Source organism: Pyxicephalus adspersus, chromosome 8 (genome assembly GCF_032062135.1).
Source record: "Pyxicephalus adspersus chromosome 8, UCB_Pads_2.0, whole genome shotgun sequence".
Classification (NCBI taxonomy): Eukaryota; Metazoa; Chordata; class Amphibia; order Anura; family Pyxicephalidae; genus Pyxicephalus; species Pyxicephalus adspersus.
In genome coordinates this window covers 32182935-32203383 of record NC_092865.1, presented here as the reverse complement: position 1 = coordinate 32203383, position 20449 = coordinate 32182935, and the positions used below count along the sequence as shown (strand labels likewise).

At 35.2% G+C, this 20449-nt stretch overlaps 1 protein-coding gene across 1 annotated transcript in view; it reads left to right on the top strand.

Annotated features, from left to right (window-relative positions):
• The window catches only part of DNM3 (dynamin 3), a 156569-nt gene that overhangs the window by 89232 nt on the left and 46888 nt on the right, over positions 1-20449 (top strand). Inside the window, 1 exon segment of the mRNA XM_072419940.1 lies at positions 3109-3217. Coding sequence (XP_072276041.1) covers positions 3109-3217 — 109 coding nt within the window.

Below are 20449 nucleotides of genomic sequence, written 5' to 3'. Positions count from 1 at the left end.
CACCAGTAACCAAGTAATACTTCTCCATGCCAATCTTCTACTTCACTTTACCCAGAAGCTAGGAGAAAAAATATCCCTATTCAGAGTGACGGTGAAAACTTCATAGCAAGAGACCATGATGGAACCTAATCAAAAAGGTCTTTACCAGGATATTTAGCTCCAGACTGATGATGCCATCTGACTAGACGCTAATCACTAAAAGCAGAATGTTGCAAGTGTAAGCAACTCAGGGTAGAAGAGGTAATCGCAGGAAAGGCAATGCATATTGACTCACTACAACATTAACCCTAATGGTTTCATATACCTTTTAAAGCCTTTAGCTGGTGCTATATAGATCAAGTACAGATAAATAAACCAGGATGTTTAGGCAATCAATTACACAATGGTAGCATGCTATACATGAATGCATTTTATGCTCTGTAAACAATGAAACCATATCAGAATGTATATGTATTTGTGGATTCAAAGTAGACCCAGTAATTTTTTTTTTTTTCATTTAGTTGTGTGATTGGGAGCAACTAAACCTTTAGCTACAGAGACTAATTCAGCATTACTGTAAGAAATGTTTCATAGAAAGTAAATGGGTTAATCTAATGAATGAAGCTCTGCTTTGGAGTGGCCTAAGATTGGGCACACCCAGTTAGAAAATGTTAGTCACTCATTGCAGCTAACTCAAAGCAGATGGCTCATTTTATAAAGAAAATAATTCCAGAGACATCACGTCTTCCCGTACTGTCCCCAACTTTCTCTTTCTTTACCTCACACCCTCTGAAAAATTCATGAAATGGTGTACAGAGCATCCAGACAGGTCTACATATGAATAAAATACATGCATGCGACTTTACATACCTTTTTAACACACTACTGTTTTTTTTTCCAGTGCAAACATGATGCTACAGAATGTCCATTATTTCAACAGAGAAAAACTGTACTAATAAAAATAAACATGTTAGCATTGCTGACCTCTCCATTTGCAAATTCTAGTTGCTTAGCCCTGTTGCTGATGCAATAAATGCAACCTAAATTCAACCTGAATGAATACCAAAAACATGTATAGAGATTAAAAAGTCTGTGACTTCAGTGGCTGGATATACTTGTTCTAGATCAGAAGCTCAGAAAGTATAAGCCATGTCACCAGTTATTGTGATGTAGTTGTAAATACTGGCAAATAAGTGGCTATTATTCTTGCTCATCCCCTTCTCCTCAGATTGGAGGACAGCATTGGACAAATAAATTGCTCCTTGATTTAACTTTCCTGGCCTGTGGACAATTTTAAAGTTGTACTTAAAAAGCCTGTTCAACCAAGCAAGGACGTTGGTGCTTGGTCACCAGTGGTAAACATATGGAAGTCATTGCCATATCAATGCCAATCAATAAAGTTAATAATAAGAATTAAAGCTGTGGCCAACATTCTTTCAATATACATTACTCTTTCTTTCCTCCTTTTGGGTTCATTGCTCCCCAATTAATATAATTATCTGTATCTTTCTTTGTAATCTCATCTAACATATTTCTCCTTTATTCAAAATCTTGGAGGAGGAAACTAGTCATGAAAATAGTAAGTTGCATTCATTCTTTTTAAGCTAACAAATTGCTTTAAAGTGTGTGGCTGCTATAACTTGCTTTCTAAAATTGTTGGATGATATTTATTAAACTTTCTGAGATGGTTTATTTCCTATTACCTGATCTAATATAATGTGTAAACAGTATTCTACTTTAGTGCTGTGGGTGTTTAATACTATAAAATGAACAGACTTTTTTTTTTAACTCTGCTCATTATAATTAACTCTGATTGTATTTTCAACATTGTTCCCATTCTTGCTTTGGTTTTTCTGGAGGTAAAGCTCTCACTTCCTGTAATTATAAGCACTGACTTTGAGCTGTTTGTGCAATCATGGGGTTGAGAAGGTTTCTTTTGGGAATGTGTTTGTGTTGACCTTTGATTAATGCATATAATTATCATTCCCTGCTCATTTTAGTTTCCCTCAAAACCACCCAGATTTCAGTTGTCATTAAGTTGTTTTTGTCAAACTTCTCTTCCATATATTTTAATCATGTTAGTCACCATTTATATATAATTTTATTGATTAGGAAAACAAACTCTTAAAGCAAAATCCCACTAAGCATTGCGTGTGTATATTAACAAGATATACAATTACCCAAACAGAATCTCTATGCCTGTAATAGTCATTTAAAAAATAAATAAAAAAAGACTTCTCTAGAACCTCTATTTCCTCAACATATAGGCATTTTCAATAAAAAAACAGACTTTATTTGTGGTGATCTTCACTACATCCATATTAATAGTAAGGATGTATTGAAGATTGGTGATATTTTTTTTTCAAACACCATGATAGCCTCTTTTGCAGCAATGGCTACTTTGTTAAAGTATGGTTCAAAGTAGCATATGCAGCCAAAGTGAATGTATAGTAAATGGGCCACATATTCCACTTGCAAACATAGACATTGGTTTCCTTATTTAAGTAAATCAAATTTTTTGAGTATCTCTTTAGTATAAATATGGTTTGGTAATCAGAGCTCTAATTGCCACAATACAAAATCTGACCATTCTTTTATAAATATGAAGTTTTAAATATAACAATCAGATTTTAGAAAGCAGAAAGCAAAAGAGTGATAATCAATTATCAGATTTGCACTTCTTTTTAAATGTGTCCTATAATTTCATTCCATTGTATCAACCACCGGAGAGATTGTCTTGAGCAGCCTCATCATTTGGAATTCTTGTTAGAGTCGCTCCCACTCTATGCTTTTATAAAGTACCTCAAAGCCCACTTTCCTAAATTAGTACCTACAGTACTTTTCTCCATATACATCCTTATGTCTTTATCATGAGTAAAAGTTTAACACAAAAGTTCACATATTTAATAATTGCATATGGTGTGAAAATGTGTTTGTTTAACAGATGCAGCATTGCAAAAAACAGTTTTAATACAGTAACACAAACATCTCTTCAAGAGCATTAGTTTGTAGAGAATGTAATACAGCTATCTGATTTTTCTGATGTGGAAAAGCCATCATACTGCATGAAAATGTTCACAGTGTATCCCTATTTGACTTTCTTACTTCTCTCAATCTTGTGGTTTTCAGGAATGTGTACAAGGATTACCGATGCCTGGAGCTAGCTTGTGACTCCCAGGAAGAAGTGGATAGTTGGAAAGCCTCTCTGCTCCGAGCTGGAGTATATCCTGATAGACTGGTAAGGAAGTGTCTTCATACTCTTCAAATGGAAAGGCTGACAATTAAATTGTATTATAATTATAATAGTATTAATAGTATTATGTATTACCAAAATTTATTACCAAAATTATTCATAAAACACTAGACAGACAAATCCTATATGCTAAATATATATATATATATACGGCTTTAACCCTTCCTCCTTCAATGTCATACACCCCTCTCATCCCCCATGTCTAAAAAGGCCACAGTGGGTCATGTCTCTAATAGATATAAAGAAATATTAGGTGGGAGGGGGCAGGTCAGACCTGTACCTGTGTACCCCACACTGCATTTATAGGTTATTTCATGGCATAAAACAATTCCAGTATTATATTGTAAATCATTGTTTTCAAGCAACAAATGACAATATTAATGGTATAAAAATAAAATCAAGAAGTGTCCTACCAGCATGTCAGTAAAAGATATCAGACCATGTTTATTTCTTAAATTTTATTTGCACTTGACAACTTGCCTTAAATCTGACCCCAAAACATTGCCTCCCAAGTTGTATTAAAAACTGTATTATTGCTTTCCTTTTTCCAAACAATATTTGTGTCGGAATGCCAGCGACAAATCCCAAGCACCATCCTCTTCAGCCTTAGAACAGGATATCCATTTACCAGCAAGCTCAGAACTGGCTTTATGTATCTACAGAATATCCAAATACATGCCTGGCTCACAGCAATAACTACAGCTTTGTGTCCAACCTTGCCAGACTGGATTTTTCTGAGGTGCTCCCATGTTTGTTTTGGCTTCCTTCCCTTCTACATGGGACATAGAAAAATTCATATATATGCAGCTATAAATGGATAACTTAGATTCTGGTTCACATCTTGGTTTGCTTACTTCCAACCGCTTTGTTCTGTACCGACTGTTACCCCCTATGGTCTCTGCTTTCTTTTTAATATATGAACACATTACCTTGAATCTCTATGAGAGTGTTGGTGGATTCTGTGGGTGTTAAATTTGCTGCATTTTCATGTTGAGGGTTTTTGATGATTTTCAGAAGTTAAATTCTGTCTGCTGTGCCAATGCATGTACTACAGGCAGTGAGAATTTGTGATTGTAATATTCCTGCAGAGGATAAGAAGTTAAGAATATTATCAATTGTATAACATCCATTCATTTAAGAGTAATTTTTACATAATTTTGTAAAGCTTTACAGAGAATATTTACCTACTAATAATATTGTTCACGCAAAATGTCCTAAAGAAGAACTAAACCCATCGGTACTCACAGTACCTGTTCCATTATCGGCACCACCATCTTTTCTCTTCTTTCCTTCTGTATCCTGATCATTGACCAACTTGATCTGCCAGGCTGGGATGAGACACGTGGGAGTTCATTCAGTTCTGACATGGGCAAGGGAAGCTGGAATTACTGGGTAACCAAGGCAACAAATGTAGCTCAGCGACCTTTGACAGCTGGTTGATGATCGGGCAGGTAAGAATAGTCATTGTTGAAGTCCCTGGTCCCCGGACATTGTTGCTTGTCCTTTACTGCAATAACCACCTATCTGAATCGCAAACTTTCAAAGTGGGACTTCTAGTTACTCTTAATTTTATGATAATAGACAATTAAGCTTTATTCAGAAAGATATATTTATTTACCAGGATTTCGTAAAGGGGAACTAAAGTGAAAAATAAAAAAAATCATATTCAACTTTAATCCCACAGATCCTACGATTGTGCTGGACCTTCCCTAGATCGTGTCCTGCGCTGTCCTGGGATTCTCCTTTGTCCTAGTGTGGAAAAAGCATCAGGCGCTGCCACCTTCAGCCTTCTTCCTTCTTCTGGGTACGTCACCCGATCTTGCTCTGCGCAGGCAGAGATGGGGAATGCATGAGATCGGCATTTCTTTCCCCTCAGTGAAGGAAAATGCCCCTTCTGTGCATGCCTGAGATCCACCAAGAACCTCCCAGGATGCATGACGTAGGTATCCCAGGAGGCTCTGCGCTCCCATTCAGTCTTGATTGCCACTTTATATATGAGGGTTGTCTACCCTTATATGTAAAGTAAAAATTTTAGTTTAGGTCCTCTTTAAGCTGCTTTGCTCAAAAAGCATGCATTTGGTATAGTGCTTTTTCTTCAGAAAACCTGTGGACTAAATGTGACCTTCCACTAAATCAGGTCCACCTAGGACCCCCTCCCCAAGTCATGCTCTATATGAGGGGTCGGCAAACTTCGACCTTTGGGCCAGATACAGCCTAGCCGGTAGTTTGTTCCGGCCTAACGCCCCCTGGCCGATCCGGCCTAATGCTGGCCGGCAACCCGTGGCTCCAGAGTCGCGGGTTGCCTGCGTATCGGCCAGGGGGCGTTAGGAACTACCGGAGCTCCGGTGCTGCCCCCTTGCAGTTGCAATGATACTTCTGCCGTCGCGGTAAAAAGGTAAAGCTCCCTGAAGGTACATCCCTGTCCTCCGCAATGCATACAGAAGAGAGGGATTTCACTTCAGGGGGCGTTCCCTGGTGGTGGGCGGAGCCATTTGGGTGGGTCGGCCTAGTGTGCTCCCGCCCACCCCATAAATGGCCTAGTGGCCATAAAAGTTTTCCGACCCCTGCTGTATATGTTGGTGTAATATATACCTGTATAAGTTTTAATACCTTCCTTACCTTACCCTTATCTTTCCCCTTCCAGGTAGAGTCCTATGAAATGCAAATTAGAAATATCTTGTAAAAACTTATGAGAGGACAAGCGCTTCTCTGTTGTGATTTTTCTGTACCATGTTCTTAAAAACTTGGACCATGATTCATTCTTATTAGGTTTTCAAATGTGAAGTTGTTTCTAAACATGTATAACTGAATGATTGTGTTTTGGAAGGCTGTGATATGCCATGAATTCCTATGGGAAAATTCCAGATAAAGTTATTTTAAAATGTAATAAGTAATTTCATAAATTACAGTAACTCAAAGCAGAAAAAAGTGAACTACAGATCCAATTTTAACAAGTAATATGTTTTATTACGAATGTTATTAGGCAATCTGATTAATCTTATAGTGTTTATATTATTTATTTACATTTCATGGCTCTTGAAGGAGTGTAAGTTAGGGCAAATATAAGGGCTAGTTTAGGATGTAATATGGCTGGGTCAGTAGCATAATAAGGGAGTCCAATTCTTTAGGCTCAGTATACAGGTTTCCATCTGGTTGCACAATCTCTATACAATTTCATGTACTTAAACAATGTTCTATGAGGCTCTATCTAAACAATGTATCCAGTCATTTTGTTTTCAGTCAGGTTGGCCTTTCCACTACATATTTTTTGGTAGATCTCAAGGAGATAAAAAAGTAGATGCTAACAAAGTAAAAATAGTACATTTTTTCTGGTAGTCCTCTGAGACTGCAAAGCACAGTAAAATAGTATATTACAAATTGTATTTACCAGATGAAACTTTTTGGAAATAATATTTTATTTAGCATGGAAAAATTATTATTTATATTGGGTTAAATGGGCATAATTTATCAAACCTCTTAAAGACTCTGGAGTAGGCTATCATGGGTATATATGGGTGATCCAGCAAACCTGGAATGGATATCTGGAAGTTGCTAATTTTTGGTAAATGTTTTCAGTCTTCAACTAGACACTTTCTAGGTTTGCTGGATCACCCAGGTTCGTCCACCTTTAATAGTTCACATTCATCAATGATAATCTTCTCCACTCTTAAAGATCTTTGATAAATCAGGTCCAATGTCTAACCTTCCTTTTTCTAGTCATTTGCTACAAAGTTTTAACCCTCAGTTCAATGTTAAAGCTATTTGCTGAAATATTATGGTTGGCATTAAAAGTACTCTTATACAATATATCTAAGCTAAATCCAAACCAATTTTTTCCAGCATTTTTCTGTCACTTCCTGTCCCAAGATACAATAGAAACTAAAAAAGAAATCTCTTCAATGTATGGTAAATTCTCTCCAAGGCAGCTATCCCAAGAAAAATGTCCTCACTGAAGGAATATGTTTTTATTTCTTTTCTAGCTATCAACGTTTTAGATTTCCTTGCTTTTTGGTGAGAGTGGCCACCAGGAAAAGTCAAGGGAGTAAATCTCCCCAACAGGGACAGGTTAAAACCCTGTTTTAACTGCCAGTAGTCCCTTCTGATAATCTAGCACCAGAAACATCCTCCTTTATTTGTAGAATTCAGAAGACCTGAATGTGCTTAGAGAAAGGTTTTGAAACCTAAGATATCTGTCCCTCCACATCCTTCTGAATTTGGAGGATTATTTCACTGCTTTTATAATAATTAACAAACCAGTTATAGGTTCTAGCAAGCTATACTTTCCAATACTTTTAACAACAAATGGGTATTACAGGTTGGTTATAAACCAAAAAGATTTCATTGTAAGTTTTCTGTTGTCAACACGTGAAAAAAATGTTGTGCGCATGTGAAAAAAATATTCTTCTGGTCATTATCCACTCGCATATCATTAGACTAGCAAAATTTGTTTGCACAATGACTGAATCTAACTGTGCATGTGATTATTTTGAGTTTTGAGTTTTTATGTGCCAAATGCATATCCCCAAATTTGACAGCACTGTCAAAAAATAAATATAATATAATTTGATTTTAAATGTATATGTATATTCCACACAAAATCATGATCTTTATGTCTATAGCTAGCAGTAGTCCTTTCATGTCTCAATAGAATTAAACAAAAAGCTTCTAGTAGTATGTTGGCTTTGCTACTTGTTCCTCAAAGTGGGCCCCTCTTCCTATTCACCATTTCTTTTTGCACAATAGACCCAAGATCTGACCTTTAATAAGTCTGTGCTAAAGACAAGATGTTAACCTTATTGGTTCCAGGAGTGCAGGGAAAAAATCTTCAAAGCATTGCCATCCTATTCTTGTTGTCTGTAGTACCTTACTACTCACTATGGTAGGCATCATACTTTTTTCATATGTAACCCCTGCCGATAGTTTTGAAAATTAACCTTTTAACCTACTGCAAAATATGTTATGAATTAAACATCTGGTTTTCTCCTTATCGCCATTAATTTTGCTGGGGGCCATAGGTCTGTAAGAAAAAAAGCTCAAAACCTAGTTGTTGGTGCATGTGGCTTTTTAAAGAACTTGTCATTGCTAGGACTTATGTTTTAATATACATATATATCCAGAAAAATTAGATTAAAATTTTATTTGCCTTTATTACTGCTTTAGGAAAATAATTTACATGTTATATTTACAATGCAGAATATTATTTGAAGATTCAGAGCTGCCAAAACCCATATGGGGGAACATCTAATATGCATATAAGCATCTCTCTTATATACTCTTGTGTAAAAGTCTTGCAGATGTATCTGTGTCCAACTTTTCCAAGTCACTGATTGAAAGCAAAGCTTATGCAGGATCAGGGCATAGAATATATATAGTTTCACGGACCACAGTTGTTTTTATGATCGATAACCTGGTAAATTATGACTGACTGAGAGGTGTGTTCATGCATTGATACAGTTTTTTTTATTAAACGTAGCATTACCAAAATCATTTTCAAAAACATTTTTTAAAGGGACCACAGAAATAAAAGATGCCTCAAATACAGAAAATGGGAAAACTGTAACTGATTTTTGAAAGTTTTTAGTGTAACAAAAATATTCAATACGCTGAAAGACTCTTGTACAGTACATCTTAGGAGACATTGCAGTTTAATGAAGGTTTAGTGGACATTTGGGAAAAATCACATAGGGGAACCAATTGAATACAATTGGGTCCTGTAATAATAATAGGATTGGTTGGTGAAAGAATAACTTATTGCTGTTTCTGTCATGTTAGATAAGGTTCATTCTGTGAGAGGACTCTTAATGACAAAGTCTGGATTTAGTTTGCCTCTGGTGGGATGTAGGTTAGTGTGGAAGACCAAGGTGGGAAACCACATGTGGTATAGTTAAAGGAAAGGTAAGTAAAGAAAACCTAATGTGAAAGGTAATGAGTAGGAAAGAGTTGGGTAGGTGAATTAGGGATGAATCCCTGTGAGTCAGCTAATTGGTGAGTGAAGGTCAGGATTGAAAGTCGAAGTCATTCAGTTGATAGTGATGGATCTATGGAGTCCAGATGTCTTTTAATTCTTATATAGAGTTCCAGAGAATTACTGCCAATTTTTCATTCCATAGTAACCATGTCATTTTATGTTTAACTTGGACGGCTGTGGAGACCACTGACCACCAAGCCTGAGCAACAACTTGTTTGGCTGTTGTAAAGAGGAATCATGTAGATTTGTTGGTAAATGGAGACCCAGTAATACTGAATGTTGGGTCATTCCCATTAAACTTTAAATGTAATTAAAAAAAATTGTTCCTGGGGTTTGGCAAACCTAAAAACATAAACCTGGGGTGATGGGTGTAAATCTTGGCTCTGTGGGACCTTTATGAAAAATACATTATTTGCAGCATTCATCAGATTGTGAATTGTCTGATTCACAAATTGCTACCTTGTTACTTACAAAAAGTAGCATGAGGAAAAGAAAATGTTAATGTAATTATAAAATTAATGTGCATTAAAAGTTTACCTTTACAACCTAACATGGGAAAACTATGTTTCTGACAAATATGAAAAAGGTACAGATAAATATAAAATATGGAAATATGTATATGTAATAATTGGTATCAGTTAGCATATTTTTCATTACCAATATGATTGGACAATATCATCATAGTTGTGTATTTGGCTTTACTTATATAAAGGGAATGAGCCTCATACATAGACTCTTAAATACAACTAAAATAGCTAAACTTTTTACAGATTACAGACTACAGCCTTTAGCCAATATTAATTATATTTGTTTAGGCCTCTGGTTAGTATTAGATGGGTCCTGGGTTTTCCTCAAATTCCAAACCAATTTATTATGTACCCAAGGAGGTTACTAGTAGTTTAAATGATATATATGTATTAAGTATTTATACCTTTTTAAAATCAAAGGGTTTACATTGGAAAACATTCATTCACAATCAATTCTGAGTTTTATTTAAGAGTATTTATCGAAAGTAAAGGTGTGTCTGAGATGCAACCTATTCGACATTGTACCAAACAGTATTTTCATCTGTTCTTCCCTCTTGAATGCTTTTGCTGGTATGTGCAGGCATAACTACAGTGTCTATAGAAACTAAATAGAGAAACCATGCATTGATTCTGAACATCATCACTTCTAGAACTAAAAAACTGTAAAAACTAAATACTGACAATTTTTCAATTTACCTGGGCCTGCAAAGCAGTTCATATGTACCTTCTCAGCACACTTTTCTGTTAAACATCAAAAATTTCAGATTAGAGAAATGTTACAATGTTGAAAATAAACATCAATCTATTTTATACCTTAACAACTTTAAGATTATGAATATCCTGTATGGGTCTTGTGTCTTGCAGAGCCAGTTCTTAGCTTTCAAAATTATATCATGTGTATATTAGTGTATGTGAAGATAACTAACTTTATCTATAGTGTGAGAGGTGTTCTTATTCTTAGAGCTGTGCTTTTTTTCCAGATAATGTTTGTCCACAAACCTTTTAACTGGTGACTGAAAGAGAAACAACGGATTAATTGGGTTGCCCTATTTACTTGCATCATGTTTGATTAACTCCCCATCCTGCCCCTTCTTCTTCCAGTCTGAATTCTTCTGTATAAGGGACGCAGAAGGCTCATGCAAAATCAAATTGTACATAAACTAGTTACCAGTACATAAAAAAACGAATGAAAAAATTTAAAGAGCTGCTTTAATGTGTGACTGTCATATCTGCTTGGGATTCAGCTGTGTATTTGGTAACAACATTTCCATATACAAATGTTTACAAGGACAAATGTTAAAAAAAAATTGTGTCCTCTCTCAGGAAATTAGTTGAAATCTTTTAATCACAAGTTAAAAATAAAAAAGTAGGAATTTGTGCTCCTAAAGAATAAAGGAACCCTGCTCTGTTTGGCCAATGGCAGTTGGTTCTGCCTCAGCCATATTACTTTGTCACTCCAAAATAACCCTTCTAGCAATAGTGCTTATTTAATTACTACATCATCAGTGACGTGTCTGCCTTTATAACTTCTGCATGTCAAACCTTTAAACACTGGTAACATCTGGTTGTTGGCTCCATCCTCACTAACCATAATTTTCAAATCATTTACATTTCTGAACAGAATGCTGCAGCTGCCAGTTTCATTGGGTGGAGTCAAATATGAAATTGGCTGCTGCTGTCACAACTTTTCCAAACAGAATACAGCAGAGAGAGACAATCAAGGATCAGGGGCAGCAAACAAGAATGATCTATTTTTTTTAGTTTAAACTGAGCCAAAATAGTTTTTGAAGCCTTCAAGAAATCAGGGAAATCTAACTCTGAAAATCAAAAGGCAGTATTCTAGCATAGATTGTTACTCCATTTAAAGAGAAAGTACTCAAAAAACTCAAAACTCAGAAACTCAAAACTACCCAAAACAAAAAAAATACACTTATGTTCTTGCATCAGGTTCTGGGCTGTCCCGGTATCTGTCCAGGTCAACCAACGCAGGTGCTAGATCGGGTGACGTAGTTTGGGGAAAAACTTTTGTCCCTTTTGCATGCATAAATAGCACCCAAGAGCCTCCCAGGATGCGTGGCGTAGGTATCTCGGGAGGTTGTGCGCTCTAATTCATCAAGGGGGCAGTTCTGCACCCTTTTTAAAAAAAAAAAAAAAAAAAAAAAAAAACATACTCATTTATGTAAAGTGAAATTTCTGAGTTTAGGTACGCTTTACCTTAAAGTAAACTTTTAACCTACTCAGAAAAATCAAGCAAAGATGGAGCTGTATAGCGGGCAGCCTTTGCTGACAAATACTATTTATAAATGCATGCATGCCCAAAGGGTTATAGAAACTAATTTTTTTTAAAGCCAGTATTTAAGTAGATGATAGTGCTAATGCCTGATAAAAAGTAGAGAATGTTGGATAGCTGGACAAAATAGGTGGAAGTCTATAAATATCCTGATGGGAAAGATGTTTTTTTTCTTGTAATTGATTTAGCAATGCTTTGGGAAGGCAATGTTGGATGTCCCACATTTGGCTGCCTGCTGTACAGCTTCCAGTGTCTGTTATTGGCATCAACTATTTTACCTGCACAGTCTGTTATTCCTATGGGGCAGAATTCTCAGACTTGCTCCACTGGTAACCCATAATTAAATATGAAAGAACAGTCCAGAATCATATTAAAAAGTCTTGGTAGTGCTAATATATTATAATATATGTGTTATATGTATATTATATGTGTTAATTAGGCACATTGTAAGACAGATGAATACTAAGCACCCATTAAAAGACAAAACCAACATTTGCTGTTTTTTTCCAAGGTTCTAGTTTGGTTACCAAACAATATAAACATTGTGAATGCCCACGGACAAAATTATTTACATGACTTTGCTAACATAGTGCAAAAGACTTTAAAGTAATAGATAGCGATTCATCATTTTTTGCAACACAACACTCCTTAATTACTGCCACTTTACACTAAAATAAAGTGCAAATAAAGTAGTGCATTAAACTGTTTATTCTTATACTGTCTTCTTTCCATTGCAATGATCTTGGTGCTGCAAGGAAGTAAAAAACCTCAAAAAAATGTGTTCACCTATTGAGCCTGATTTATTAAAGCTCTCCAAAGCTGAAGAGGATACACTCAGTAAAGCTGAACTTTGAAACTTTGAAGAAATCCAATCCAGGTTTGGGTCACTCAACTTTACTAATGAAAGTGTATCTTCTCCAGCCTTGGAGAGTTTTTTTAAATCAGGCCCGTCTGAAATAATTTTTGTTATTATTAAATTTTGATTAGCGCAAGGTTTTTTTAGCTTACATTTCTAGTTGCAGAATCCAGACTGTTGTAACATTCTTGTAAAAGTGTTTTCAATGTTTTCCTTAAACATGTAATTGAACATAAACCATATGATTTTTAGAATATTAAAAGTTTAGCGTATGTAGAATGTACACATCCCAGAAATTCAGCTTTTTGGACCATGTCAGAAAGGGTTATGGTGTATACAAATATTATAAACATATTTAAAATTGGTGGGTTTAGTAGATGGGAAACCTAATATGTCCTAGGTTTTAAGTATTTAAGCTAGAAGGGATGTAAAGTGTTTTCCTATGGTAAAGAATCTTAATGGTTTTCCTGGTAAGAAATAGGAAAGATTAGGCTTCATAAAATGTATTGAGTTACGCTTGTACTATTTCAATTTATTTCAAATCTTTTTGTTTTATTTTTTTTTACATACTGGTATGTAAACATCACCTCTTTTCTTATGTGATTTAAAGTTTTAATCTAAAACCATACTTTAGGGAAAAATAGACAACTAAATAATGTTTTAGAAAAAACATGCACGTATTTTGATGGCTTTATCAGCATCTCCTCCCTGCGATTTGTAGATTAACATCCCCTTTGGTTCCCTAATCAAGGTTACATTCATTTTTACTAATTTTCCCTCCTCTTCAACAGGTAGCATCTGATACTGACAGCTCAGATTCCCTCTAATGATCAGTCACCAATCAGCTGCAACATAATGATCAATCATAGTGATCAAATGCAGGCTAAAGGCTTCACTCATTGCAGTATGTCACTTAAAAATCATTAATTTAAATAAAAAAGTTTCAAAAGGTTCAAAATGTTTATGGATTTGTGAACCTATAATAAAACAGACCAATGTTTTTTTTAAAAAAAAAAACAGTATATCAAACAAAAAAAAAACGTTTATATGTTTTATATGTCCTATATAAAACATTATTTAGGTATGTTAATAAAGCTAACCTTTCGATAAGGTGAGTTGCATTGTGAATATGTTTAGACAATAACTACAACAAGCTTTCCAAACTTTTAAATATGGCTGCATCTTTTTACTCATATAACACCTTGACTTTATTTAAAAAACAGAGAATCTAACATTCTCTAAAACATTCCCTGGTGGGATTCAAGTACTGCCATTAAAACACATGAACCTGGAAGAGAATGTTTAAGGGATTGCCTGTTTTATTAATTGACCCCCTTGAGTTAAATTGAATGAGATTTTAGATATGTCTTCTTAATACCATGTCTCTTTGTCTCTTTTAGGCTTTTTTTTTTAGTTTAAGACAATGTCCATGCTTGTTAGTTGGTCAGAGAATAAGATTATTCATGGTAAATACTGTAAATCTATCTAAATGATTCTATCTAGCTTTTTCTTACAAATATCAATAAGGAGAAACTAGCTAACTGATTTCAAGCACAAAGGTTTAAAATAATGGCTAATTTGAAAAGATACATACAATTAACTCATATAAAATTATAAACATTATATGATATTAGACAAGAACAGACATCAAACAGTCATATTTGTTTTTATCCTTGTTCAAACCCAGCATTGGATCTGTACTGCTTGACTCAGTTAAATTTAATGTTGTTAGTGAAGCAGATATTATCAATAATTATGACACCCAGAATATCACTATTTTACTGCACTTTTTATTTATATGAAATCATGTTCCCTTTTATGAGTGTATCTATTATGTAACATTTCTTTAAACATGTTTTGTAAGTTTGAACTATGCAGCCAGCAAACCTGCCCACAGACAGTTACTTAATACTGTGTTCCATTGGTGTGGTTATAATTGCTGGCTCTGCAAATTTTGCTCATAGGAAGCTCTGAAGCACACATTGAAACATGATGACTTAGAATAATTCCTAACACGTACCTGTCATTTGCAATTCTGCACACAAAATCTATTAAAATATATTGAATATATTGGATGGACAACAGGTGCTGTTGTGGCCAAGTATTTTCTGCTTCCAAAACAAGCATGCTCTACACCATCACACATCCCTTACCACCATGCAAAATGCCCTCAGGATTACCCCATCCCTGTCCTCTATTGCACTGCCCCTTTTTTGCTTTTCAGGTAACTTTTATAGAATAACCATAGAAGATATATAAGAAAACATTTCTTTATGGCATTGGATCTGTATGAAAAAGGAGGATTCATGGCATCAAGCAGCTAACCTCTATCGCTATGCCATGAATACATATATCTGAAACTACCTGTAAAACTGCTTTTAGATATAGTATTTTTTAGCATGCACTGCCACTTAATGTACTCACCATTTACATTTATTTTTAAAGTTACTCTTATCTGGGCTGAAATTCGTGTATATATAGCTATTTTCAAAGAAATTAGTAGACTCTATAAACCATATTCACAGTAAGTTTAAACATTTCAGGCAGTGCAGAATCATTCTATAATATACCACAGGTTCTTTTTTGTCATGTAGATTGCTCTACAAGCCTTCATTTGCCCATAAAGAGACTAATCCACATATTCCAAATCTAATGTACATCAAATCCTATGTGCAAATCAGATGTTACACAAGCAGAAATGAGACCATGAATACATATGATGGTAATAAGGAGCATTATTTAAAAATGAGGTTTAGTTTATTGAGGAATATGAAGATTAGATTTATTGGTTTAAAGTCTATGGCTGTAAGGCTGAGCTTTGGGCATGAGTGATTTTTTTAAATCAGGAATGTTATGATTGTCAGGTGTCTGGTATGGTTATAAGTAAAGCTACAGTGCAAAACAGAGTAGCATTTACCTATAGACCATTCAACTTTAATGGCACTCAGCAACAGAGGGATCTAGTTCTGTTTGGCCCCAAGTAGAATATTCCCAGCTAAAATCACCCAGAATAACAATTTATATATGTGAAATTCAGTCCATGAATCAGATTATAAGGATGATCGAAAATTTAAATGTGTTGGCCGGAAGAATATTTGAGTCTGGTATATGATATACTTGAATATAAATGAAGAGTTCACTGTGGTTGTTTGCCCTATGTCAGGGTTATGTGATTATGTGTGTGCAATGGGTATAAGGGTATTATACAGGACTAGGCATATCTATAGACTATTTATGTTCCTGGCAGCACCTGTATACAAGTAATTTGAAATATATACAGGCAGCATTAGAATATCATCCTGGATCATAAAGAATGTGAATTTAAATCCCCCTTTTTACCTTGGTAGGAAAACATTTATTAGTATGTACTGTTCATTTCTAATAAAAATTGCATTGGTCTCAGTCCTGTTATTATTTTTTTTTTTTTTGGAGCCCTATAATGATTTTGTTGTAAGGCTTTTTATGTCACTTCAACACATAATTATATCATTATGGGCTCTATTTATAAAACAGGGAATCTGACATTCCCACAAACATTCCCTAGTGGGGATCAATTACTGCCATTGAAGCGTATTGACCTGGAAGGTTCCAACGAGGGAATGTTTAAGGGAATGTCTGATTCCCTGTTTTAAAAAAAAAGGGCCCTAAACGTTTGGTCATTATGCAGGCTGAATACATTTTAATTTGAATGTAAAAATATTATTATGGAGTCATGCTTGAACAGAATTAAAGATTGAAATGGATATAAATATTTTATACTCTAGAGTGCTTTGCAGTGAAGTTTTGTTGAACCGGTTAGCTCTTTTATTGTACATTGACTTTTGAATTAGTTGCTTAATAAGCATGAATAATGTCTTTAGACCTCAATATGTATTTACTAATTTTTGCTGTTTGCAAACCAGCAAAAATGCAGGCAGTATATTATTACATTTCAAATATTAAAATAATAAACAGCTTTCAAAATAATTTTTCATGAATCTAAGTTTCTTTTCATAGTGTTTGCTTATAGATGTGTAAGATATTTTTAGTAAGAGAAATTTTGATCACAAACATGCTGATTCTAGACCTCTATGTTAATGTTTCAGCCCAAAGCAACATGAATACTGCTGGCGTATGACTCAGTGCTGAGACATACTCACTAGAGTCCAGCAAACCGGTCCTATTTGCAGATTAAGGAAATCTAATGAATACCTTTCTTGTGACTCAGTTACCCTTGTGCTTTCTTTTGACTTGGTTTGTTTATTATGCCAGTGAAGTTGCCGTAGCTGACCAGAAACATCTTAGATTCATTTCCTCACATTCAAATTATTGAGACATTAAGCATTCTCCATTTGGTTTTTGCTTTCTGTCTATTTATCTTCTTTCCTCTGGTATTCTAATAAAATGTTTGTGATTGAAGCTGAAAACTCGTCCATGCTTCATTTGTAGACTTCTGTTCTTTATGCATGTTTTCTTCAGCTGTTAGATATAGCTGATACTGTCATCAACCTATTTGCAGAAAATGTGCTCAGATCTACACATCAAAAATATTTTACATTGTGTCTGAATAGGTATCATTGGCTGCTTTGAATGAGACAAATAGCAAACCCTGTTTCCCACATTTTTTTAAAATATACAGTTAGGTCCATAAATATTTGGACAGAGACAACTCAGATGCAGTTGAACTGCAGACTTTCAGCTTTAATTCAGTGGGTTGAACAAAAAGACTGCAGAACAATGTGAGGAACTAAAGCCTATTTTTTACACAATTACTTCATTTCAGGGGCTCAAAAGTAATTGTACAAATTAAAAAGCTGAAAATAAAATGTTCATTTTTAATACTTGGTTGAAAACCTTTTGCTGGCAATGACAGCCTGTAGTCTTGAACTCATGGACATCACCAGATGCTCTGCCAGGCCTTTACTGGAGCGGCTTTCAGTTGCCGTTTGTTAGTGGGCCTTTCTGTCCAAGGTCTTCAACAAGTGAAATGCATGCTCAATTGGGTTCAGATCAATTGATTGACTTGGCCATTCAAGAATATTCCACTTCTCTGCTTTATTAAACTCCAAGTTGCTTTGGCTGTATGTTTTGGGTCATTGTCCATCTGTATTATGAAACGCCTCCCAATCAGTTTGACTGCATTTAGCTGGATTTGAGCAGACAGTACGTCTCTGAACACCTCAGATTTAATTTGGTTGCTTCTGTCCTGTGTCACATCATGGATTTTTCTTGCTATCATTCTGGTTAAGGTTGATCTTGGTTTCATCTGTCCAAAGAAAGTTTTTTCAGAACTGTGCTGGATTTTTTAGATGTCCAATTCCAATCTAGGCGTTGCTGAGTTCACCAGTGCTTTGTTTCTTTCTCATGATGTACCAAACTGTAGATTTTGCTACTCCTAATATTGTAGCAATTTCTCGGATGTTTTTTTTTCTGTTTTTGCAGCATAAGGATGGCTTGTTTCACCTGCATGGAGAGCTCCTTTGACCGCATGTTGTCTGTTCACAGCGAAATCCTCCACATACAAGCACCCCCCCCCAATCAACTCCAGGCTTTTATCTGCTTTATTGATAATGACATAACGAAGGAATTGCTCACACCAGCTCATGAAATTGCCTTTGAGTCAATTGTCCAATTACTTTTGAGCCCCTGAAATGAAGTGATTGTGTACAAAAAAAGGCTTTAGTTCCTCACATTTTTATATAACCTTTTTTTTCGTTGTCTCTGTCCAAATATTTAGGAACCTAACTGTATACAAAATGTTTCAAAACGATATTGCCTATATTTTCTTAATTTTTTATAAATTGCATAATATATTTTATAATTTTTTATAAATAATAATGCAGCCCTTAGAAGAGGTATTTGATTCTGTGTGAATAACAAGGTTTAGGCTATGTACACACCACACGTGCAATAATTGCCACTGGAAAGAATCCTTTTCTACGACTAACGACTACACGATACATGAATGAGTGTTGTACATACAGCACCATTCTGCTCTATGGAGAGGGAAGGGGGGAGAACGACTCTCCCCCCTTCATATGCATTATGATCGTTCATCGTCCATCGTCCGTGTATCCGCCAGGACGGTCGATTATCAGACAAGAACTATTGCACGTGTGTACCTAGCCTTACTCAGCAGTTTTTTGGATTGATTTAAAGGAACTTACAAATACTTCTGAAAAGTATGACATTAAAGTAATTGTACACTAATATTATAGGTTCACCAGCACTACAGCTCAATGTTACATCACAGCACAACTATACTAAGGCATAGTATAAAGCAGCAAATCTGACACTGACTGAAAAAGTCCCTGGTGGAGTACCACTCCCTGCTATTGTAACACATGGACCTGGAAAATTCACTGCTAGGGAATGTTTCAGTAAATGTCAGATTCTGCTTTAAAGTGGAACTAAATGCAAAAAAAACACATTTAATCCCGCAGATCCAGAGGGAGAATTCTTCATTTGGGCCCCGCGTCATCAAGGTATTCCTGTTCAGCCTGGCGCAGAGGAAGCGACTGGCACCGCCTTCTTCTTCATTCTTTCTCAGGGTTTTTCTTCATATGTCACCCAATCTTGCATCTGTGACTTAGATGGGGAAAAAGATTGCTGATATCACTGCGTTTTTCTCTCATTAAAGAAAGGGCTCTTTCTGCGCATGCCCGAGATCATTTTTTTCTAGCTGAAAATACTTTTTTTTAATCCGTCACTGTAAATAAGAATGTCAATGTTCCAATTTTTAATTGCTTGCCACTGAACCCTCTTCAGAACTGCTATGTCTTTTTTACTACGTGTTATTCAGAACAGGACCTCATATTCTAGACAAGGCCTTGCAAGTTATATTCAGAAGCAAAACTATATTAGTATCACAGATTTACATGTCCTTTATACATTAAAAAGGTAACAGTTGGCATTAAAGAGGTTCTTTTTTTTTACCAACTGTCCATTTTATTTAGGCGGTATCGCTGTTTTCCTGGCCTAGGTGCATAAACTTACAATGTTTAGTTTAAATTCAATTGCCATGTAATTGCCCATGTTGCCATCTTGCCAGACTTCTTTGGTCATAAGCCACTTATCTGCTGATTTCTAGGTGTATGTAACTCAATGGACTTGTGACTGGACACCTCTCCTGTTTTTTACCTCGATTTTGAGTATCACAGCTAGCAGAACACTAAGCACATTTGTATACCAAATAACTTCATTTTATATCCTGTTTTTTGGATATAAAATGGTCCTAAGCTACACACTTACCTACTATCTGTCAAATAAAGTTTTGGGTATTTACACACTTTAAAGATGAATTGTTAAATAAAAAGATGCACTTACTTGTGACTTTTATGGGCTTATTTTGTTTTCTTTGGTATAGAAGGAATATGAAGAATTAGTGACTTCTAGTATACTTATAGTATGTTGCATTGTATACTTTGCGGGCAATCTTTGTTGTATATAGGCTATATATATATTGTATATAGGCTATATGTTCACAAAATAGTTGACTTGTAAATATACAGGTAGATGTATAAGTCTGCATTTCCATTTTGTTATTTGACGTGATGTGGTTAAATAACAAACTACCTAATTCTGTGTCTATTGTGGT